This window comes from Chiloscyllium plagiosum, unplaced genomic scaffold, assembly GCF_037043375.1.
Source record: "Chiloscyllium plagiosum isolate Xiang-an unplaced genomic scaffold, Cpla_swu_hap1 HiC_scaffold_31, whole genome shotgun sequence".
Classification (NCBI taxonomy): domain Eukaryota; kingdom Metazoa; phylum Chordata; class Chondrichthyes; order Orectolobiformes; family Hemiscylliidae; genus Chiloscyllium; species Chiloscyllium plagiosum.
The window spans coordinates 18400235-18425978 of NW_028270169.1; the positions used below are offsets into that span (position 1 = coordinate 18400235).

Here is a 25744-nt window from a genome sequence, read left to right on the forward strand (position 1 = left end):
AAATGCTGCCTGGAGCTAGATTCTCCCATGAGGGGGAAACATCTTCTCAGCATTTACCTTGTCAAGTCCCTTAAGAATCTTATATGTTACTATAATATCCTACATGAGATCACGTCTCATTCTTCAAAACTCCAACAATTACAGCCCCAACCTGTTTAGCCTTTGCTCATAAGACAATCCCTCCAAGCCAGACAGCATCCCAGTGAACCTTCTCTGAACTGCCTCCAACAAAATGATAGGCAGAAGTGGGTACTGCAGATGCTGGAGGTTAGAGTCAAGGTTAGAGTGGTGCTGGAAAAGCACAGGTCAGGCAGCATCCAAGGAGCAGGAAAATAGATATTTCAGGCAAAAGCCTTTAATCAGGAATGAGGTCTCATTTTCTTGCTCCTCGGATGCTCCTCACCTGCTGCGCTTTTCCAGCACCACCTTAGTCTTGACTCCAACAAAATCATACCTTTCCTTAAATAAGGAGACCACTGCAAAAAAACTGTTCACAGTACTCCAGATTGGTCTCAGCAGTAGAGTTGGCAGTAAGACTTCCCCGTTTTGGGTCTACTGTTGTTTATCATTTGTATAAATGACCTGGACGAGGGCACAGAAGGATGGGGTGGTAAATTTGCGGATGACACTAAGGTTGGTAGAGTTGTAGCTAGTGACAAAGAACATTGTAGGTTACAGAGAGAAATAGATAAGCTGCAAAGCTGGGATGAGAGATGGCAAATGTGGAGTTTAAATGCAGAAAAGTGAGGTGATTCACTTTGGAAGGAGTAACAGGAATGCAGAGTACTGGGCTAATGCTAAGATTCTTGGTAGTGTAGATGAGCAGACACATGTGTTCAGGTGCATAGATCCTTGAAAGTTACCACCCAAGTTGATAAGGTTGTTAAGAAGGCATACAGAGTGTTATCTTATTTTAGTAGAGGGATTGAGTTTCGGAACCCTGAGCTCATGTTGCAACTGCACAAAATTCTGGTGTGGCCACATTTAGAATATTGTATGTCGTTCTGATCACCACATTATAGGAAGGGTGGAAGCTTTGGAAAGGGTACACAGGAGAATTACTAGGATGTTGCCTGGTATGAAGGGAAGGCCTTATGAGGAAAGGCTGAGGGACTTGAGGCTGTTTTCATTAGAGAGAAGGTGGTTGAGAGGTGACTTTATTAAGGCATATAAGATAATCAGAGGGCTATATAAATTGGACAGTGAGAGCCTTTTACATTGGTTGACGATAGCTAGCATGAGGGGACATAGCTTTAAATTCAGGGGTGATAGATATAGGTCAGATGTCAGAAGTAGTTTGTTTACTCAGAGAGTGGTAGGGGCACGGAATGCACTGCCTGCAACAGTAGTAGACTCACCAACTTTAATGGCATTTAAATGGTCATTGGATAGGTATATGGACGAGAATGGAATAGTGTAAATTAGGTGGGCTTCAGATTGGTTCCACAGGTCGGCACAACATCGAGGGCCAAAGGGCCTGTACTGCGTTGTAATGTTCTATGTTCCATTCCTATTCTCCAAACTCCTTTAAATAAGAGCCAACATTGCATTTGCCTTCTGATTACTTGCAGAACTTGAGTCCTCGTGAGATATTAAAGGGTTAATTATCTCTGCTGACCTACAGAAAATTGAATATCCCGAGGCTAAGGTGAGATGTCTCGGTCTTACAGATAGAATGCAAGGAATTTACATTCCCATCCCTTGCCATTCAAAGCCATTTGCATTGGAATTTCCTCTTATTCAGAAGCCAATTTACATTGTCATCTCCTACTCCTTACAGTTTCATCCCCTATTCAGAAATTAATAAGAACATTATGGTTGCAATTTTGACTACTCCCTGTAGTTAAACAAAACGATTCACAACGGATTTGACCATTAAGGGATGAGTTACATTATACTGTTTCTGGAAATGATATGGTCACTGCATTGTGTCTTGAGTGGCATGTGACTGAGGGTTCTCTTTTGGGCATTACTGGCTGTGAGTTAAAGATTTTGTATAAAAATAGAACTGTTTCCTTTTTTCAGAGAGACCTCTCGACATGCTTTGCAAGCATAGTAAAGAGTGTTAAGAGTTTCTCCAAGGTTTGTATCGTATTGGCTTAATAAAATTTGGTTGTTGTTCACAGAAGTTAGTGAATTGCAGTAGCATCAAGTGTGTAAGAATCGCTCAAGAAAAAAAACTTAACACTCGTTCTCTCTATTTCATGTGTAAGTACCCCATGTCCTTTGTGTCGCAGTTTTCTGCAGTTGTTTTCAATTTTAATAGTATTCTGTTCTTTTGTTCTTTCTTCCAAAATGAACAACTTCACATTTTCCCACATTATACCCCATTGTCAACATTTTGCCCATTTACTTAATCTATCAATACCTCTCCGTAAACTGTTTGTATCCCTCTCCAACCTGCCTTTCTATCTATTTTAATGTTGTGCACAAACTTGGCTACAGTACCTTCACTTCCTTCCTTCAAGTCATTTATATATATTGTAAACTATCACAATCCTAGCATTGGCTCCTGTGGAACCCCACTGTTCACGGATCACCAACCTGAAAAAGAACCTCTTACCCCACTCGTTTCCTGCACACAAACCAATTCTCTGTCCATGCCAATATACTACCGCCAACACTGTGGACTCTTGTCTTATAACTTAACCTTTGTGAGGTTCGCCAAATACCTTGTGGAAGTCCAAATACAAACACATCTGCCCTGTATGGAGAAAAGACCAGTAGATGCTTCATGTTACTAGACAACATTAATAGAATGAAGCAAACAAAGTATAATTTTGACCATGAAAATGCCACACCTTTAGAAGTTTTGAAGGGTCACTGAACCAGAATTCTGCTTCTTCTCCATAGATCTGCCAGATCTGCTGAATTGCTCCAGCAATTTTTTTTTTATTTAAAGAATCTTGCTTGGTCATAACATAATTAAGATTTGTAGCTGTTACTCTTATGAAAAATACAAGTTGTTTGTGCAGATTAATGTCCTGTAATCACAAGTGAGGAATGCAGGTTTCTGACTTGTGCCAAGATATTCTAAGCAATTTAAAGTGCTCCATTACAGCATTGCCCAAGCCTGGGGCTGAGAGAAGAAACCTGACATAATCCTCCTGCACTTATGCAATGAAGTAGTTTTAACCTGTGTGCAAGAACTTTCAATATGATAACTTACTATTTTTCATAACAACAACAGGAGGAATCAAGAGAATATGTGAGTTTTTCAACAATCTGCACACAAGTTGAGTCAGTGAACTTGTGTCACAACGAAACTACATTAACTTGGTAAACAGCCAGTGCTTATATATAATGACATTGCCAAAGAGTTGGAAAGCTGACGTTACACTGGGATATCCATCTAAAAAGACTTTCCTGTTTACTAGTATTGCTAAGTGTGTGTGGATTTTGCATAGTTTGCATTTCTGTTATCAAAATACTGTTCATTCCCCTGCCTAACACAACATTCAGCTGTCCAAATATGTTCGATCTTCCCTAGAAAATCCAGTGAACAAAAAAATGATCCTCTCAAAGGATAGTTAATTGGACAGAGTTTCAGACCAAACAATAAACATTATGTAGCAAATTTAAGCCAGGGCTAGGCTAGAGAATTCAGAAACGTTAAAACTGTACAAACTGAACACAAATAAAATTATAAATTAAAAAAAATCAAAGCCAATCAAGGAAAAATCAAGAATTTCTTTCAACACATCTGAATCAAATAAATTCTAATGCATACAGTCACCTAGCCAGCTTCTCCAGCTTAGCATCAACAATTCTTTCTCTGCCTAATTTTTATTCCCTCTCTTCTCCAGGATCCATCTCCACTTACCTGCTCACTCCATACCCATTCCTTCCTCACTCCAGCATCATCAGCATAAAGACCACTTTTTCTTAGTTCTAAAAGATCTGAAGAGAGACCACTTGACTCGAAATGTTAACTCTTTTCTCTCTACAGATGTTGCCAGACTAAGTCATAGAGTTATACAGCGTGGAAATAGACCCTTTGGTTGCCAACTGCATACAAAATTGGCTTGATGATAGGAGACAGAAGGTGGTGGTGGAGGGCTGTTTTTTTCGACTGGAGGTGTGTGACCAGAGTCATACCACAGGGATTGGTGCTAGGTTCACTGTTATTTGGCATTATATGAAGGATTTGAATGAGAATATAGTAGGCATGGTTAGCAAATTTGTGGATGACACCAAACTTTGTGGTGTTGTAGACAGTAAAGAAGGTTATCTAAAACCACAAAGGGATCTTAACCAATTGGGCTGGGAAGTGGCAAATGGAGTTTAATTTAGATAAATATGAGGTGTTGTATTTTAGTTAGGCAAACAAGGGCAGTGCTTAACAGTTAATGGTGGGGCCTGGGGAGTGTGGTAGAACAGAGATCTAGGGGTTCAGGGGTCATGGTTCATTGAAAGTTACATCACAAGTAGACAGAGCAGTTAAGGAGGCATTTGGCATGTTTGCCTTCATTGCTCAGAGCACTTAAAATAGGAGATGGAACATCATGTTGCAGTTGCACAGGACGTTTGTGAAGCCACTTTTGGAGTACTGTGCATTATTCTGATCATCCTGGAAGGATATTATTAAATTAGAGTGGGTGCAGAAAAGATTGATAAGGATATTACTGGGACTGGATGGTTTGAGTTTTGAGGAGAGACTGGATCAGCTGGGACCTTTTTCATTAGAGCTCTGGAGGTTGAGGGGTGATCTTACAGAGGTTTATAAAAATCATGAGGGCCAATGGATAAGGTGAAAAGCAAAGATCTTCTTGCTGAGTTTGTCCAGGAATTTCTGTTTTTGTGTGCTTCAGGTCAACAAACTGGTCAGCCAATGTATACGTATTCATTGTTTGAGAGTATCTTGACAACTTGTAATGCCCAAAACTACAGTATGTAGAGTCGTAGTCATAGAGATGTACAGCATGGAAACAGACCCTTTGGTTCAACCTATCCATGCCAACCAGGTATCCCAACACAATCTAGTCCCACCTGCCAGCACCTGGCCCATATCGCTCCAAACCCTTCCTATTCATATACTCATCCAAATGCCTCTTAAATGTTGAAATTGTACCAGCCTCCACCACTTCCTCTGGCAGCTCATTCCATACACATACCACCCTCTGCGTGAAAAAGTTGCCCCCTAGGTCTCTTTTATATCTTTCCCCTCTCACTCTAAACCTATGCCCTCTAGTTCTGGACTCCCCCACCCCAGGGAAAAGACTTTGTCTGTTTATCCTATCCATGCCCCTCAATTTTGTAAACCTCTATAAGGTCACCCCTCAGCCTCCGACGCTCCAGGGAAAACAGCCCCAGCCTGTTCAGCCGCTCCCTGTAGTTCAGATCCTCCAACCCTGGCAACATCCTAGTAAATCTTTTCTGAACCCTTTCAAGTTTCACAACATCTTTACTGCTTTCTACAGCAACCAAGTCAATTTCACAGCAAATACAAAAATAAACATCAGACACATTGAAGAAAACTCGTACATGCTCAGTCTCAAACTTTAAGCACTGCAACTCATCAGAATTCGTATTAAAAAATGTAGAAAGTCCAAATAATGGTCGTAAAAGCATCTAGAATAGCAAGTTGAAGTGTTCAGATTAAATTATGAGAATAAAGCACAGGTTTTTACATCCAAAGGCCAAACTACAATGTCAGTACACAAAAACAAATTGCTGGAGAAACTCAGTGGATCTGACAGTGACCATGGAGAGAAAACAGAGTTAATGTTGAGTCCAATGACCCTTCTTCACAATGATGTGCAACCACAGTATACCAGTTGTGCTATTTCTTTCATTTCTCTTCTACACTGAACGTTCTGACTTCTGTTGCAGTCTCTTGCTACAATATCGCCCCTGAATGGGTCATTCCTCACCCAGATAGCAAGGCATCCAAACCACAAAGAAATCAGAGTCGAGACAAAACGTAGATAAGTGCAGAGCTGGGCCGAGAGGTGGCAAATTGAGTTTAATGCAGAAAAGTGTGAGGTGATACACTTTGGTCGGAGTAACCAGAATGCAAAGTACTGGGCTAATGGTAAGATTCTTGGTAGTGTAGATGAGCAGAGAGATCTCGGTGTCCATGTACACAGATCCTTGAAAGTTGCCACCCAGGTTGACAGGGCTGTTAAGAAGGCGTACAGTGTTTTAGAGGGATCGAGTTCCGAAACCATGAGGTTATGCTGCAGCTGTACAAAGCTCTGGTGTGGCCGCACTTGGAGTATTGCGTACATTTCTGGTCACCGCATTATAAGAAGGATGCGGAAGCTTTGGAAAGGGTGCAGAGGAGATTTACTAGGATGTTGCCTGGTATGGAGGGAAGGTCTTACAAGAAAAGGCTGAGGGACTTGAGGCTGTTTTCGTTAGAGAGAAGGAGGTTGAGAGGTAACTTAATAGAGACATATAAGATAATCAGAGGGTTAGATAGGGTGGACAGGGAGAGCCGTTTTCCAAGTATGGTGAAGGCGAGTACGAGGGGGCATAGCTTTAAATTTGGGAGGGGGAGGGGGGGGGGGGGTTAGGACAGATGTCAGAGGTAGTTTTTTTACTCAGAGTAGTAAGGGTATGGAATGCTTTGCCTGCAACAGTAGTATGGACGTACATGCAATTGTGTAGGTTAGATGATGGACTTCAGATTGGTATGACAAGTCAGCACAACATCGAGGGCCAAAGGACCTGTACTGCGCTGTAATGTTCTATGTTCTCTCACTGACAGCTACACAAAGCTGTTTTCAGGACTGGCTGGGAAATGTTTCCCTCTGCCGAGTCCAGCTGGAGTGTTCCAACTGATCAGCCCAGCTGAGATCAGCAGAGACAAATCACTGTCCCTCAGATATTTTGTTGATGCATCTTGGTAGTTATGTACTGAACCATCAGGGAATTTATCACATTACCATCAAACTAGATATTTCTACAATGAATAGCTGTTCAGTTCCTAGGTGTGAATGCAATACACACCAAACTGTTATTGTTGCTGCTAATGTATTTTGCCAGTTTCACTGTAGTGCAGCTCTCAGGATTGCTGTGTTACTGAAGGTGCTGTTTATCAGATAAACATAAAGCTAAGGTTGGCTTTCTATGTTTATTCTGACAGACATTCCTGATAAAGGGTTTATGCCCGAAATGTTGATTCTCCTGCTCCTTAGATGCTGCCTGACTAGCTGTGCTTTTCCAGCACGATTAAAATACCCTGACAATATCTGAAGTTGTAAAGAAAGGCCAGCTAACACTTCTCCCTCAAACAGCCAAATCAAAAGCAGATTAAAGAATCATTTATCTCATTATTGTTTATACATGACTATAGTCTTTCTGAAATGGCTCCCACATTTGCCTACATACTAAACTACAAGCTACACCTTGTACTTCAAAAGTGCACAGGATAAAATTCCTCTTTTTCATATCCTGCTTACCCAAGTGTCAACACTTCTTACCTTCATACATCATTTGTGAGACTTGTATTTATGCAGCACCTTTCGTAATCACCAGATGCCCAAACACTTTACAAGCAATAAAGTACTTTCTGAAGTGTAGTCTCACTTGTCAGAGACACAGCAGCTAAGGGGCACACAGCAAATTCTCACAAACAGTAATGTGATAATGACCAGATAATCTGTCACTGTTTGCTGTTGATGCTGTTTGAGGAACAGATGTTGACCAGGACACAGAGAACTCCCCTTTATTTCTTTGAAATACTGTAGGACCATGACATTTTTCACGGCCACACAAGAGGCAAGTCAGGCCTCAATTTAACATCTTGCCCAGAAGTCCAATATGTAAACCAGTCTTGATTTTTGTGCTCAAGCCTTGGAGTAGGCTCCCAAACGGACACCCAGTCTACTGCTTGTGAAATGGAACAACATACTGCTCGAGAAGAGTAGGATTGCTCTTGTATTTGAAGATATGACCTCACTGGGACAAATAGGTTAACTCAATATCTAGCTGTATCTAGCTACACTAATCTGGGACTACTTAACACGTCTGAAATAGTAACAATTCACATTTAAAACAAATGTTTCATTTTCCCTGCACTAATATCCCACAGTTGAGTACAAACTAAAATTAATTTTAATTCTAGAAGTCACATAAGTAATTGTCTGACATGCAGACCCATTTAACTAAAAATGAAAAGATCTGTCCCTTGGCCTTAATTCCAACTCAATAGAGATAACACTCATATGTCTGGATTCCTCAAATCCTCCAACCCTGGCAACATCCTTGTAAATCTTTTCTGAACCCTTTCAAGTTTCACAACATCTTTCCGAAAGGAAGGAGACCAGAATTGCATGCAATATTCCAACAGTGGTCTAACCAATGTCCAGTACAGCCACAACAAGACCTCCCAACTCCTGTACTCAATACTCTGACCAACAAAGGAAAGCATACCAAACACCTTCACATTTTCATTAGAAAGATGGAGGTTGAGGGGGGACCTGATTGATGTCTACAAAATCATGAAAGGTTTGACAAGATGGGTAGCAAGAAGTTTTTTCCCCCCCAGAATGGGGGACTCAATTACTGGGGTCACAAGTTCAAGATGAGAGGAGAAAGGTTTAAGGGAGATATGTGTGGAAAGTTCTTTATGCAGAAGGTGGTGGTGCCTGGAACACGTTGCCAGTGGAGGTGATACAGGCAGACACGATAGTATCATTTAAGATGTATCTAGACAGATACATGAATAGGTAGGGATACGGATTCTTGGAAAATAGGTGACAGATTTCGAAAAAGAACCTGGATCGGTGCAGGTCTGGAGGGCCAAAGGGCCTGTTCCTGCACTGTAATTTTCTTTGTTCTTTGTTCTTCCATGTCGTCGGGTGGCTTGGATTCGGTGGTTTCATGAGAATAAAATCCCACTTTTTGGGTGAGAGAGATTAGATTAGATTCCCTACAGTGTGGAAACAGCCCTTCGGCCCAACAAGTCTACACCGACCCTCCGAAGAGTAACCCACCCAGAGCCATTCCCCTGTGACTAATACACCTGACACTATCGGCAATTTAGCATGGCCAATTCACCTAACCTGCACATCACATCTTTGGACTGTGGGGGGAAACTGGAGCACCCGGAGGAAACCCACGCAGACCCGGGGAAAATGAGCAAACTCCACACAGACCGTCACCTGAGGCTGGAAAGTCATAATACTAGAAAGTTAAGAGCCAGCAAACAAAAACCCAACATCTTCAGGATAGGGAATTCTCTACAGGGCAAAAAGTCTTTAAATTTGTGCACATTCATGCATACAACTAAATATCATAGTGGTCTCCAAAAGATTAGATGTATAAACAAAATGTTGATGAGCAAAAAAAATTTTACACTCACTCATTCATCCCTGACTTTAAAAGAAATAACAAGCATTAATGAGTTGGCACTAAATACTCACCTGAAGGTATTATCCTGAATTAAACTAAACAGCTGAATGGGAGGTTGACATAATTAATTGATGCATGGTACTTTCGCATCTTTGAGAAACTGATGACTGCAAGTAGTGGAGAGTCAGAGTTGATAAAGTGTGGTACTGGAAAGACCACTGCAGGTCAGGCAGCATCCGAAGAGCAAGACATTCAATGCTTTGGGCATAATCCTTCTTCAGAACCGGGCAGGGAGAAGGGGGCTAAGGGGTAAATGGGGGAAGGGAGGTGGGGCTAGGGGAAAGCTCAGTGGTTTGGCAGTATGTGGACCAAGGTAGGAGCTGATGGTGATAGGTTGGTAGAAGTGTGGAGCAGATAGGCAGGAAGGAAAGTGGACAGCTCGGTCAGATCAAGAAGGCAGATCTGAGTTAAGAGGTTGGATTTGGGATGGGGTGGGGCTGGAGAAGAGATTTGGAAACTGGTGAATTCATTGTTCATGCCATGTGGTTGTAGGCTCCAGAAGCAGAAGATGAGGTATTCCTCCTCCAGACATATCCATTCTGGGCCTCCTGCACAAGGCCACCCACAGACTGGAGGAGGAACACCTCATCTTTCACCCACGCAGCATGAACTCTGAATTCACCAGTTTCCAAAACTTTTGTTCCCTCATCCCATCCCAGATCCAATCCTCTAACTCAGATCCACCCTTTTGACCTCATTCACTTGTCCATCTTCCTTCCCACATATTAGCTCTACACTTCCACTTACCAATCACAATCACTTCCTACCTTTGCCCATTTATTGCTATCCCACCTACCCTTCCCCGAGCCCCCAACCCCCAAATTTATGTCTCAGCCTCCTGCCCAGTCCTGAATAAGGTTTATGCCTGAAACATTGACTCTCTTGTTTCTCTGATGATGCCTGACCTGTGGTGCCTTTTCCAGCAATGCTTTATCAACTTTAGCATCTTTGTAGAGTAAAATCTTTATTGTTCAGCATGCACACAGAATAGCTGATGCCAGTTAATCAAAAATGAGTTACCTAAAGTTGTGTATTTTCAATTAATCCTGGGTGATCGTTCACAAAGCTGGGTGTTGAGATCTTGCAAGCAGTGAGGGTGCAGAGTGTGGGAATCTAGCAAGGGGTACTGAGGAAACACAGTACCACGGATAACTGCTATCCATACGTTTGACAACTTCTAACAGTTGAGTAGAACTTTTAATTTATTCACTTTATGTGGGTATCATTGGCTAGACTAGCATTTAACACCCTGCCCTAATTGCTCAGGCAGCAGTTAAGAGTCAACCATGTTTTTCAGAGTCTGAAAACACATGGAGGTCAGACCAGGTAAGGGTGGCAGATTTTCTTTCTTCAATTACATTAGTGATTCAGATGGATTTTTACAACAGTCAGTAGTTATGTGGTTGCTATTAGATTAGCTTTTTAATTCCAGGTTTTTTTATTGAATTCAAATTTTACCATCCGCCAAAGTGAGATTCCAATCTAAGTCCCTAGAACATTAGCCTGGAGTTATAGATTACTAGGCCAATAATATTAGAACTATGTTACCCACCTCCTTGATGGGGAATGGATTATTATTTGAATAATGTGCTATTTGAAAAAACCTAACACTGACAAATGACTAGCATTTAAAAGAAACAAGCTGACAAAAGTTCCAGCTCGTGGAGAATTCTAAACACAGAGCGCTTACTTTTTAAATAAAGAAATTATTCACTGGATGCAGAAGTCCCTGGCTAGGTCAGCTTTCTTGCCCATTCCTAACTGACCAGAGGGCAGTTAAGAGTCAACAGCATTGCTGTGGATCTGGCGTCACATGTAGGCTAGACCAGGTAAGGATGGCAGTTTCCTTCCCTAAACGAGATTAGTGAACCAATTGGGTTATTCCAACAATCGACAACGGACTGATGCTCATATTAGACTTCAGGCTCTCTGCCTGTATTCCTGCTGAACGGCTTTTGCCCGAAACATCGATTTTACTGCTCCTCGGATGCTGCCTGAACTGCTGTGCTTTTCCAGCATCACTCTAATCTAGACTCTGGTTTCCAGCATCTGCAGTCATTGTTTTTACTTAGCTCATATTAGACTCCCAATTCCAGATTTTAACCTGAATTCAAATTCTACCATTTGCTGTGCCATACCCAAATGTACCAAGCTGTTGGGTTCAAGCATAGTGATGCACTCTGCTGATACAGACAATCAGGCTCAGATGAAACATGGCAACTTGGATGAGGTACCATAGACCGGACAACTTGTATGAAACCGTATCCCAAGCGCTCTCAGTACAACCTTCAGAAGGTGCCATAAAATTGGACAGCATCAAGCTCTTAAAATGAACAGTAGCAACATTATGAAACCTAGTCACCTGCTGCAACCAAAAGCTAAGTAGCCTATTCCATCAATAGGACAACTAAGACCAATTAACAGAGGAACACCTTTTTGTTCTCTTAATGCAGTAATCAACTTCTTTCACAACATTATTCTAAAGTCTATAATAAAGCCAAAATTGTGTAAAATACTACTGCCAGCAACATGACAAATTAGGCAGTCACCACCCAGTAAACCTCCATCCCCTCACCAAACTTAACATCTTTCTATCATCACAGACACATCGGTGCGCCAGGTCTAACCACCATTCACCTTTTAATGGTGCTCCCTCATCAGTAGCAGGACTTTCAGCTTCCACTTTGGAGTCCTCTACCTAAGCCTTGCTTGTGTCACTTTATTTCCTTCCTTTAAAAATAAAAATCGCAAACAACTTTAGCCAGCGAAAGTCTTCTCAAGACCTGGTCACCCTGAATAACCCCTGTTTCCTGTCATACATGCCCCAACTCGCTCTTTCAAGCCTTGTCCTGCCCCTTCTTCTTCCCCCATCTCTCTACTTCTATTCATCATCTTCTTCATTCACATCCCAGCTCTCCTCTCTCCCATTGCTTGCCAGCCGTCTGAACAGTTGTTCAGCTTGACCCATTTTTACCTGTATGGTTGCACTATTGATTGGGTTGTCTAATATTAGGAACAGAAGAAAGACATCAGCCCCTCAAACATGAACCTCTGGCATTCAATACCATTACTATTGGTGTACAACCTCACACCACATACCCAACTTTAAACTTCTCAGTTAAAGTTAAAAGCTGAAGAGTTCCAGCCTAGTTTCATCCTATCCTTCACTCCTGAGCTGCTTGACTTCAATGTCGAGTCCAGCCCGTAGACCTGGACTTCTCGGTCAGTGGAAATAGTTTCCTTATCTGCTCCCCTTAAAATCTTTAAAACTCTCAAATTATCTGAATCTTTTAAATTCCAGAGAATACAACCATGGTTTGTATAATCCCTCCAATATCTCAGTAATCACCTCCAGCTCTGCAACCCTCATATCCACTAATCCAATTCTGACCCCTTCAGCATTCCTGATTTTAATTCTTCCACCATTGATCGTTATAGCCCCATAGTTGTCAAGATCCTAACCTCTGGAATTCCCTTCCTGAACCTCCATGAATCTTTCCAGACACTCATTCTGAACACCTACCTCTTTGACCAGCCTGTCCTAGTTTTACCTTAGGTGCCTCAATGTCCAGTTTTGTTTGCTAATCACTCCTGTTAGGATCTTGGGGAGGCTTTACTGCATTAAAGACACAAGGTGCCGTTGAATATTTTATTTCTTGCTGAGATGTGGTTCAATGTGACAGCAGTTATTCTTTTAGGGCTGTGAAAGGAGATGTCAGCAAGCTATCGGTTCATAAGGAAAATCACTAATAAGCCCAATTCTGTCCTCACTGCATACACATGGGTGCATGCTTATCAGGAAATGCTGGATAAGGTTTCACTGAAACCCCGATAGTTTTCTCCTCTCTAACTCAGGAGCAATGAGACTCTCCACTAGTCCCTACTTCAGTTGAAATTAATCATAAATATTGGGGTTGGGACAAACATGAGACACAGAGCACTCAAGCTTCCTCAGAAGTCAATTTCACGGTCTCCGACAGCAGTAACCAGACATCAAAGTCCACAAAAAGATTGGCCATGATTTTATTGATTGGGTGAGCAGGCTCAAAGGGCCAAACGGTCTACTCCTGCTCCTAGTTCTTATGTTCTATCAATGCAGTGCTCTCCAAATTTATTCCCCACTGTCAGCTCACTTTTAGGCTTGAAAACTGTCGTAAGCCTCAGTGAGAAATGAGAGAGAGTGAAGGCCTATTCGAGCAAAAGCTCGACTGTAGAAACTTGACTGGAGCTCCATAGCAGCCATTCCTCCTCAGATCTTGCAATGCCAAAAATTTAGCTCATGACCTCAGTGGTACTGACAAATATCATGCATTATGCAAGTGTAGAAATGTGCAGGATCTTATATGAATGCTGTGCTGGAACAATTATTTACTTTAAACATAAACCTAAAGGACCCTATACCAACAACGAGCAAATCAAATGTCATTTACAAAACACTATGCAAGGACTACATTGGAATCAAGCCACCAGGATACACGAACACCAACTAGCCACCAAAAAACATGACTCACTATCACCAGTACCCTTACATACAGATGGAGGAGGACACCAATTCGACTGGGTCAATACATCCATCCTAGAACAGGCTAAACAGACATGCACAGGAATTCCGAGAGGCCTGACATTCAAACCAGAACTCTATCAACAAACACATTGATTTGGACCCCATTTACCAACCTGAGAAAAAGAACCACCTACCTTAACAGACTAAGACACACAAACAGAAAGCAGGACTTACAAGCTGAATGTATACATTGATAAATAAAAGCTTATTATGCATATCGAACAGTTGCAGTGCACGTGGAAGCCACTCAGCCAGGTTTATCTGTGCTGGCTCTCTCCAAGAGCAGCATACCTGGTCCAATTCCCATAATATTCCCTACAATTCTAAACATTTTTCTGTTCACATTATTATTCAGTTCTCTTTTCAAGGTCTCTTTCATAGGCTCAGGCACTGCATGCCAGATCCTAACCACACAATGCATAAAATGCAAAGAAGGTTCATGAGACTGATTCTCACGCAAAAAGTTGAATAGTCTGGCATGCAGTGCATTACATTTTGGAAGAACAAGGGCTGATCTCATTGAAAAACATCCAATTTTTAAGCATAATTTTAAAAAAATATTTGATAGATTCAATACTGAAAAGCTGTTATCGCTGATGGAGAAATTAGGGACTACAGTCTTAGAGGAGAAAGTGAGGTCTGCAGATGCTGGAGATCAAAGTTGAAACTTTATTGCTGGAACAGCACAGCAGGTCAGGCAGCATCCAGGGAACAGGAGATTCGACGTTTCGGGCACAGGCCCTTCTTCAGGATTCCTGAAGAAGGGCCTGTGCCCGAAACGTCGAATCTCCTGTTCCCTGGATGCTGCCTGACCTGCTGTGCTGTTCCAGCAATAAAGTTTCAACTACAGTCTTAGATTAAAGTAGTCTGTTATTTAAGATGGAGATGAAGAAGCATTTTGCACTCCAGGGCACACTGGTCATTGAAGATATTCCACTCACAGACTGATGGAATTTTGAACATGATGGATAATGGTGATAGTTAGTCATTAGTGCATTAATGAGTGGAGAAGGTTTTGAGAACCAAATGCCCATCATCTTCTCCAAGTGTTCCCTATGTTCTTATGTGGCACAATATTGTTCATTTTAGATGTTTGTTCATTTTATAGAGACAGAGAGAGAAAAGATGGACAGACCGACGGTGGTGGGGAGAGAGAGCGAGACACACAGATGGCCAGAGGGAGACAGATAAGCTTTTATTTGTCATTTCTACCATATTCAACTGATATGGTAAAAACGAGACAGCGTTCCACCAGGACTGAGGGTGCTACATGGATAGCACATACTACACAATCGTACATGGCGTAAACATGCCTAAGAAGTGCAAAACATGCAAATTACAGGGTAATAGAAGAATGATAAATAGACATTTTTCTAGCAGCAATACATGTCTATTATTTATCATTCTCCTATTACACTGTAACTTGCGTGTGTTGCACTTTTAAAAAATATAATGCAGTTTTTGCAGCACATACCATAGCTGGGATGCAGAGTCATTATTTGACTAAAACTGCCGCAAATTCTAAACCCTTCAAATCATAACACTTTCACTGTACAAATCTCACAACTCTCAGGGAATTGCTTCTGAGAAAACAGCTTTGCCAGACTGTCACAACACCTTTTTCTTTAAAAAGACATTCAGGTGTAACACAACGTGCTGCTTTATGTCAAATCTATGTATTTAAAAGATCTGAAAATTAACCACATTTGTGTTTGATAGGAGTAGCTTGAAAACATGAGACCATAAGACATTCAGCCCATTGAGTCTGCTCCACCATTCAATCATAGCTGATATGTTTCTCAACCCCCTTCTCCCCGTAACCCTTGATCATCTTGACAACCGAGAACTTCTCATATTTAAATATACTCAAAGACCTGGTCCCCACAACCTTCTGTGGCAGTGAATTCCATTGATTCACTACTCTCTGGCTGAAGAAGTGCCTCCTTATCACCGTTCTAAAAGATCTTCCCTTTACTCTAAGGCTGTGCCCTCAGGTCCTAGTGTCTCCTACCATTGGAAACATCTTTCCAACATCCACTCTGACTAAGCCATTCAGTATTCTGTAAGTTTCAATTAGATCCCCCTCAATCTTCTAAACTCCATCAAGTATAGACCCAGAAACGTTTCTCATTTGTTAAGCTTTTCATTCCTGAGATCCTTCTCATGAACCCACTCCAGAATCAGTACATCCTTCCTGAGATATGGGGCCCAAAACATATGCTTTAAACTAAACAAACTGCATACTATTGAATAATCAGTTGCTTGGGAACCGATTTCTAAAAAAAAGACACAAAACTACATGCAAGGAACAGGTGCTTCTCTTTGAAAGTAAATAATAAATAGGGCAGGGAAATTGGGTTAGTCTAGTGACAATTCTTCCTCGTAAATTTACTGCACAATAGGTGGGCTCAATCGTAAACTAAATTCCAGATGCCCTTGGATTGACAGGGATTGCACATTGCTGGCTGTGGTTTATGTGTAATAGCCAGATGTTCAAAAACGCACCCTCTTGCATTTCGTCTTGAATAAGAGAAGTGGTTTATTTCAGGGAATGAAGCACTACCGGGTTACAAACCAGCTGGAAGCCTGCATATGAGTGTGCAGCTTGGCTGGGTTTGCCTGCAGCTAAAACCCTTTAGTGAAGAGGGAGAGAGAGAAAAAGAGAAAGAGAGGGGGGAAAAAACAACTTGCCCGATCCTTCACTTCAAAAAATGCCGACTTTCGGGCTTCAAATTCCGACGCTTCATTCGGAGCCCCGGTCCCCGCCGACTCTCCCCACACCCTCACCTGAAATATGAAGGCCCCCCAGGCCGCTTCCATTTCGCCTCCGGACGGGGAGCAGACGGGGAGAGGAGGCCACAACAAAGCTGCGGAAAACACTGTACTCGGACCAACATGGCGACCGCCGCCACTTCCTGTCACCTTTCACCTCCCCCCGCGCATCTGGGAGCAACCATGTGCCGAGGAGTACGGGGGTGTCCGATACAATGGGAAGAGCTACATGTTGCAACTTGGATCCACAGACAGCTCGCTCTGCGTTAGACCCCACTGAGAGTACTGTGAGCAAATATGGACACACACAAAACCCCTCAGGAAGGGAGCTGAATGAAGGTTTACAAGAATGATAACAGCATTAAAAACCAAAGAGCTGCAGGTGCAGAAACCAAAACAAGAAATTGCTTGGGGGGGAACCCAGCAGGTCTGGCAGCAGCAGTAGAGAGAAATCAGAGTTAACGTTAAGAGTCACTGGAGCCAAAATGTTAATTCTTGATTTCTTTCCTCGGATGCGATCAGACTTGCTGAGTTTTCCCAGCAGTTTCTGTTTTTATTCACCTCGTGTCTAGTTCTGAAGAAGCGTCACTGACCCCGAGACATTATCTCTACCAACAGATGCGAGCAGACCTGCTGAGTTTTCCGAGCAATTTCTGTTTTCGTTTCTTGAATAATACCAGGACTTCAGGGGTTTAAATTATGAGGAAAGATTATGCAAATTAGACCTTTATCCTCCAGAATTTAGAAGGTTAAAGGATGATCAAATTGAGGTCTTCAGGATAATAACAGCAAAAGACAGAGGACATAAACTATTTCCACTTGTTGAAGATACTACAACCAGGGGCATTGTCTAAGAAGTAGAGCCAGGCTATTCAGGAGAGATGGGAGAAAGTAATTCTACTTGCAAAGAGTAATGGAGGTTTGGAACTCTCTTCCTCAGACTGTAGTCAATGCGAATTCAATTGTTAAATTTAAATCCGAGATAGACATTTTTATTAAGCAAGGATATCAACGGATATGGCCCAAAGCAGGCATATGGAGTTAGGCCACAGATCAACCATGCTCTCATTGAAAGTCAGAGCAGACTCGAGGGGCTGAATGGCATACACCGGTTCCTAAATGTTAACTGTTTTTTTTCTCCTCAGACGCTACCAGACTTGCTGAGTTTCTCCAGCATTTTCTGTTTCAGTATCCATTCACTGTAGTCCCTAGCTCTAAACCCTTGTGCCTTAATTTGAAATAAAGAAAAACTGTGTGAGGGTCTCAGCAGGTTTGGTTTATTTTCTTTTACAGAATCTTCCGTTTTTCTTACAATTTCAATTTTGTTTTAGGCATTCATGAGGACATTACTTAAATAGACACAGTTATCCAATGTGTGGGATAACTTGGGAAACTCAGTAATAATGCTCAGTAAAAGGGCCAAAGGACTTCTGCACCACGACATTTCTGTGATTTTCAGCATCTGCAGTATTCGACTGTTTAAGGCAACTCGAACCAACACCCTGTCCTACTCCTGCCCCCGTTCCACACAATTCTACATCTTCGTCAAACAGTGTGGAGCTGGAAAAGCACAGCGGGTCAGGTAGCCGAGGAGGAGAATCGACATTTCGGGCATAAACCCATCATCGGGAAATCTTCCTTTACTTGAAAATATTCTATCCAATTACTTTTCACTTAAAAAGCTGCCCAGCCCCTATCTCCCTGCAGTAAAGCATTCCAAACAACTGTGAATTAATTTCATTCTGTCCTCTCTCCCTACTTTCAGGACGTGGCAAGTTCAAATTGAACCCACCTTCTACTCCCATAAGAAAACACATGCTCAAATGCATGAGAATGAAAAATAGAACTCCTGAAATTCATAAACACCTTACTTCTTTTTATTAAGAAGTTCTTTTTATAATTAAAAGAACTAAGACACCTGGAGAACTGGTCAGGCACCTTGATCAGCGACCTGAAACATTAACTCTGTTTCTCTCAATAAATGTCACTTGATTATTTTACAGCAGTTTTTATTCTTATTTCACATTTCCAACATTCATTATATTTTGTCTTACAGTATAGAAAGAGCTCCTTCAGACCACCATGTCTGTACCAATCCTCAAGCACCTATCTGGTCTAGTCGCAGGACACTGCCCATAATCTTGTATCAAGAATGTGGTGGTGCTGGAAAAGCACAGCAGGTCAAGCAGCATCCAAGAAGCAGGAGAATCGACATTTCGGGTATAAGCCCTTCATGAGGAGATGCCCGAAACGTTGGTTCTCCTGTTCCTTGAAAGCTGCCTGACCTGCTGTGCTTTTCCAGAATCACACTCTCAACCCTCATCTCCAGCGTCTGCAGTCCTCAATTTCTCCATAAGGGATCGTTTCAAGGGATCATCCAACTATCATCCTTTCAGGCAGGGAGTTTCAGACAGCCACCACAATGAATGAAAGAAATTCTTTCTCAAATCCTCTCTAAACTTCTTGCTCTTTATGGTTCTAGTTATCAATCTCTCTATTAAGGGGAAAAGTTTCGCCCTGTCTAGTCCTATCTATGCCCCTCATAATTATGACCTCAATTAGATCCCCCTCAGCTTTCTCTGCTCTGGAGGAAAACAAGGGCCAAAAGTATGATTCTGGAAAAGCACAGCAGATCTGGCAGCATTCAAGGAGCAGGAGAATAGACGTTTTGGACAAAAGCCCTTCATCAGGATTCTCCTGCTCCCCGTACGCTGCCTGACCTGCTGTGCTTTTCTAGCACCACACTCTCGACTCTGATCTCCAGCATCTGCAGCCATCACTTTCTGAGGAAAACAACCCCAGCCTATCTAGTCTTTCTTCATAGCTGAAACACACTAGCCCAGGCGACATCCTGGTGAATCTCCTCTGCACCCTCTCTAGTGCGATTGCATCCTATCTATCGTGCAGTGACCACAATGTCAAGAGAATGAGAAAACTGTGCTTTTTTTATGGCCAGGACGCCTCAAAGCAAGCAGCCAAAAAAGCACTCTTGAAGTGTGATCATTGCTATAATATATGAAATATGGCATATATGAATATGGATAAAATCAAATTTCACTGTTCAGCATCTCCAAAACAAGTTAGAGATATAGTAATACTGATTGCCCGATATTCTGCAACCCCCATATGCAAATTTCCCACTTGCAGACAAGAATATTTGACGGAATTTAAGGAATATCTCCATGTTTTACTGAGATTTACCGATTCCAAAATGTTAACTCTTATTTCTCTCCACAGATGGTGTCAGACCTGTGGCGCCTTTCCAACAATTTCTGATTTTGTTTAATATCAAAGGAACAACATGTTTGAGGCGAAGATGGTGGTGTTAGCTGTTTGGTAATGCTCCAATACGTACAAAGATGACAACTTGGCTGGTCTGAACCTGATTCTGCTGCAAATAGCTCAGGACAGTCAATTGAGTGGTTGATGGGTTACTGTGTCTGGTTTACTTTCCTCACCGTTGTGTGTGTGGTGCAGTTGCTTATGAAAGGGGTACAATTTTGCTTCTATGCTTTTCGAGCTGAAACAATTTTAGGCAGGCTTTTCCCTAGGACTCAAAATTCCCAAGAGTCATTCCTTGTCATGTTGCCATGAGTTTGTCTCAGCATGAAGCGCTTCAGAGTTTGGTTAGTATCAGGCACACTGGCTGAATAACCAACCCAGTTCACTTGTGACACCCTCAACATGGTTTGGGTGCTCAGCCTTCCAGCTTGAGCAAACGCACGAGTATTTTGTCCCTCAGGCACAATGCAGAAACTATGGAAAGCAGTTAAATAGAAAATTGTTGGCTTCTTGAGAATACTGTTAGTCTACAGGCCAAGTCTCGCATTCATTGCATAAGCAAATTTGCTCTTTGAAGCCTGCCTAATACGTTCTGCTGAGGTTGGTAAACTTATTAACTGCTGACAGGTGATCTTTGATTGAAATCATTGTGCTTTCCTATCTCTGCTTCATTTCTGCTGGTCAACCAAAAGTTGTTGCAAATATTGAACACATCCACGCTACTTCACACACCTTTGAACCGTCAGCTACGTTTATTTAATGCTGACATCCTAAGGATCTAACAAATAAAAAGGTAATATCGCTATAGTCTGAACCCATTACTGGTCTCTCGTTGGACAGAGATAATTGGTGGTGGTTTAAACCGAAGGCCATCATGCCTCATCCATGGCTCTTCACTACAGCCATAGCTGACCTTCAATTAGAACCTCACTTTCTCCTTCTCTACAAAGCTATTGCTGGTTGTCAAACTGTTGTGGATTGCCTCAAACCAACTGATCATTGTGGCTTGTACAAATAATATATTGCTGTTTTCCTTTGCTACTACATAAATTTTGAGTTCAAATAAATCCAACATCTAGTTTCAAGTTCAAGGTCAAGTCTGAGTGGTATTTCTCTGCATAAAAACAGATGAGCTTATTCAGCTTAAAAATTGAGATAAAAATTAAACAATTGCACGCCCATTATCTACATTGTACACTTGTGAGGCCGGACTATTTAATGACTGTTCCATCTGTTGGCAGGTAGCATGTAAATATAGTGATTGGTACAGTGAATTTTAAATAACTTCAATAATTTTTTTTCCCCAAAACTTCACTTGGATATGGAGGCATAATGGTATAGAAAAAAACTACTCAAAAACGTATTGCTTTAATTTCTGGTTATATTACTGAGTAAATATCTACAATACATTCATATATACCTTTACATGCAGTTGCCCATTAAGCTCTCAAAGCCTGGCTTTTCCTTGCAAAGCCAATCATAGGCCCTATACATGAAGTTTCCACATTTGTATCACAAGGACTATTGTTGATAATCAATTCTTAATGCAACTGCATTTTAAAAATCAAAGTCCTAGGTGCTAATTTTGCATCAAGACAATGTCAGAGTACAATGCTAATAACAATTAGGAAACACCGACACTTGATGCTCCATTCAAGTTTGTGTATTGCAGCACTGGTTCGTGGTAATTAGCACAATGGAAAAGTTCAAAAATTTTGTGTTTCAAAATTTAAGTGCAATCGTTCTTTATGTTCAGCGAAACCTACTACTTGCTTTAGCTTTTATTAATTCAATTTAATAGATATTAATTTGCAACAATCTGAAGATATGGATATTCAAGTATTATTTGCATAACAGCACAAACAGCTATGTAAGCAATTTGGCATTCACCATTAACCTGAAAACTGAGGTAATCGGCTGCATGAGATGCTTGCGGAAGTTTCTCGTATAAATGAGTATGAGAAAACATTTTGTACACACCTTACTGGCGTTCTAAGTTAATCAGTGATACAAGATGTAAGGGCTATTTATATAAAAAAATCAAATTGCTATGAACAAACTGAACATTGACTTTTCTAAAAATCTCAAATTTGATATTTTCATGAATATTCATCTATCCTGAAATATTGCAATACTTCACTATCACCCATGACAACAGCCAGGTGTTAAAAACAGTACCCTTGCCAACATTTCCAAATTTTATATGCATTCTGGGATTTGTAGTTGAAGTCTCTTATTAGCAGCTTTGAGCCTGGAAAATCCCACAACACATTCTAACACAGGCAGTGGCAGATGGAAAATACTATCACATTCAAAAATTGGTTAAAATGGAGCTGAAATGTTACCAACATTTCACTGCCAAGAATGTTGACAGTTTACAGAGCATGCTAGAAGTAAGAACCACAAGAGCCTCTAGGAAAATGTCCTGTGTATCCCCACTCTGCTTCCTGAGTCAAATGCCTTTCAAAATATACTATATGTTGGCTTCCCTCTATTCTCCTCGTTTAAAAAACCTGAAACTTGTTAACTTGCTTCTTTAGAACCTTAACTATATTATGATTTTCTCATTGCATTCACCGATTTCAATTCAGTCAAAATATTTTATTCATTCACATCTAACTTAATTGGGCACTTTGATTAGTTTATAATTTCAACTTTTCAAATCAAACTAATATCAGTAAATCAGTGACAAAATAACTGGTACTGAATTTTTATGCACATGTATATTCAGTATACATTGTTTAATAGTTACTGAGTTGGCTCCTGAAACGCATGCAGGATACATATTAAGGCAATGTTCAATTTATATTCAGCGTAATGCCTTACCATGAAAAGGATTTTCATTTACTGGCCAAGATCAAATTGGGAAACCAAATATATGATCATTTAACACACCTTTTTGTAAATCCAATTTAATGGGTAAGGGGCAGAGAAGAGTAGGAGGTGGAAAAGAAAACGTTCCTCGTTATGAAAAAAAAATCAAAAACTCGGCATCAGATTGCCACTCAAATTCAATTGGAAATTCAACTTTTCCTATCCAGGATAGTTGCAATACAGAATACTTGAGATGAATATCCTAACTAGCTTTCTCTTAAATGAATGTAACTACAGAAGGTAGCAGTGAAATGTTATGCTGAAATTAAGTACAAGGCAGGATGAGATGCATATGCAAGACAAAGTATAGAAAGCAGACCGAATATTGTGTTTGATACATAAGGATCCTTGGGATTTGCTTTCACTTACCTGTAACTTAAACACTACAGAACAGGACACAAGGTTCACTTAAGCAAATGACTCGGCTGCTGTTGCTGTTACGAGAAGAATAAACCTGAAAACATGGTAGCTAGGTTATAATGAGCACTCAGATTCTATTGATAAACTTTCAAACAGCCATTTTTATATAGGACCTTGATCAGATGGGCCGAGGAGCAGAAGACAATTTAATTTGGAGAAGTGTGAGGTACGTTTTGGTAAGAAACCAAGGCAGGATATATAGAGTAGGGTCCCAGGGAATGTCACCAGAGAAGTCCATACTTTCTTAAAAGGTGGAGTCACAGGTAGATAAGACAGCTTTTGGTGTGCATTGCTAACAGGGCTTCAGACATCTATATTGCTGCAATAAATGACATTGCTTAGGCAACTTTTGGAAGTGTGTTCAATTTTGGTCTCCCTGCTTTAGGTAGTTTGCAGTTAAGTATGAAAGGGTTCATAAAATATACAAAGATGTTGCCGGGATTGGAAATTTCAATTACAGGAAGAGGCTGGGGCTATTTTTCCTGCAGCAGCTAAAGGGTGAGAGAGGTTTATAAGATCACGTGGGCCATTGAGCAGGTGACTATCCAAGGTCTTTTGCTCAGGGTAAGGGAACCCGAAACTACATAGTATTGGTTTAAAGTGAAACTTGAAACACCAATGGGGCAACTTTTTCAGTGATACGTGAATAGAATGAATTGCCAGAGAAAGTGGAGGTGGCTGGCACAACATAGAAGTCATCAGGATTGGTACATGAATGGGAAGAGCTTAGAGGGATATGGGCCAAATGGGGCTAGATTAATTTAGGATATCTGATCAGAATGGAAAAGTCGGACTGAAGTGTGTTTCCATGCTGTTCAATTGACCATGACATTAAAATGTCGATTATTTTTATGGTGAACAATTCATTTTACTCAAGATTTACAAAATAATCTGTACATTACATGTCACAGGCACATATGGCTATACTTAACTTTGTTGGTTCCATGATTGCATTTCAGTGAAAGCTCACATTTAATGATTTCACTACAAAATAGTGAATTTACGACGCACTTCAGAAAGTATTGATACAATGAAAAAATATTCTCAGTCATGCTTTACATACTAGCATATGTTAACTATTTACATGCTAGCATAATATAACATTGGACTCACTTAGAGGACAAATCAAGTAGTTGAATACTTAATGCAAATCATCACACTTCCCAAGAGACACTGCCTGTTTGAACACAGAATTTCCAATTTGCAGTGTGATAATGGCCAGATGATATGTAATGCTGGATGGATGAATATTGGCCAAGACAGATAAACCTCCAGCTCTTTAAGCAAGTGCCATGTATTTTACATATATGAAGGAATAGTCTTCATTTTAATGTCATGTAAAAGCTAATACTTCAATGGAGCATTGCTATGAAAACATTAGAATGTTAGCCATGACCTATGTGCTCCAGTCCTGGGGGGACTATGAACCCACATTCTTAGGAGTTTGCAGTGTTACCAAAACCAACATGCAGAGGACTAAGTGTGCTCATTCATCCCTCTTCCAATCTTGTTTTTTAATAGTTTCAGCTTGAGTTCAGAAAATCATATTGGTTTGGAAACAACTGTTAAGAGTTAACAACTGACTGTGTAAATGGGTTTATTTTTAAAACCATACAGACTGCCAAGAATAATAGTAATACCCAGATTTGCAAGTATTGTGTACGCTGTAAACACTCAGCAAGTTGGGCTTAATCGGTGAAAGACAAATCTATTAACCTAGTCAGACCTGGAAAAAAATTTTAGTTCACCTTTAACTGAATGGGGGAAACAGACAAGGGACACTTGGGAAACAGAAGTGATCAAGGAAATATACATGGTAAACAATGATACAAGTACCTCCCAATCAATAGAAGCCTTCGTAATCTCATTGTTGAGATCAATATCTTCCCAGATGGTTGCAAAATACCCACTTGGAAATGAAGGAAAAAAGTTAGTGGGTGAGGGAATTTTAAAAATGGCATCAATGGAAGGCCATGTATCAGTAAACATAATTAACCTCGACTACCCAATCTTTTGTTTGGTCATAGTTCTGAGATCACAACAGCAAAGATTTTAAATGAACTTATATTGCTGTTTCATCTGGTGATTCTAGTCTTGACCATTGACTGCTGTTTACCTGAAGTGGGTATTTAAGGAAAGCATATTTTCAAAAAAACTTTGAGCTTAATTAAAAACTAACCTTAGATGATCAGAAATCTTACCCAAAACAAAGCATCATTTTCCTTCATTCTTTTATCCCAATCTCACATGTAAATATTCAAAATAAAACTGACATCTGTTCATGATTCAAAGTGAATCAAGATGTTGTGAATTTACTGATCATTCCCTGCTCAACCTATTCTTTAGCCAAAACTTCATTTTTTCCCCCCCACTATTTTCAGTAATCAATTAAGCTTTTTACAAAAATTGTAAACATTTGAGCTTTAGTCTTGCTATCTTAGCAAAGCCAGTTTTTGACATGACCATGAATCA

The 25744-nt window shown here is 40.8% G+C and overlaps 1 protein-coding gene across 5 annotated transcripts in view; it reads right to left on the reverse strand.

Moving 5' to 3' along the window:
- The window catches only part of LOC122563974 (vascular endothelial zinc finger 1-like), a 40476-nt gene extending 23640 nt beyond the window's left edge, over positions 1-16836 (reverse strand). For all 5 annotated transcript variants that reach the window (XM_087977302.1, XM_043718355.2, XM_087977301.1 and 2 more), the window contains exon 1: positions 16712-16836. In XM_087977302.1, coding sequence (XP_087833428.1) covers positions 16712-16744 — 33 coding nt within the window. In that variant the 5' untranslated portion in view covers positions 16745-16836. The remainder of the gene's footprint in view (positions 1-16711) is intronic.
- Positions 16837-25744: the final 8908 nt, after the last annotated feature.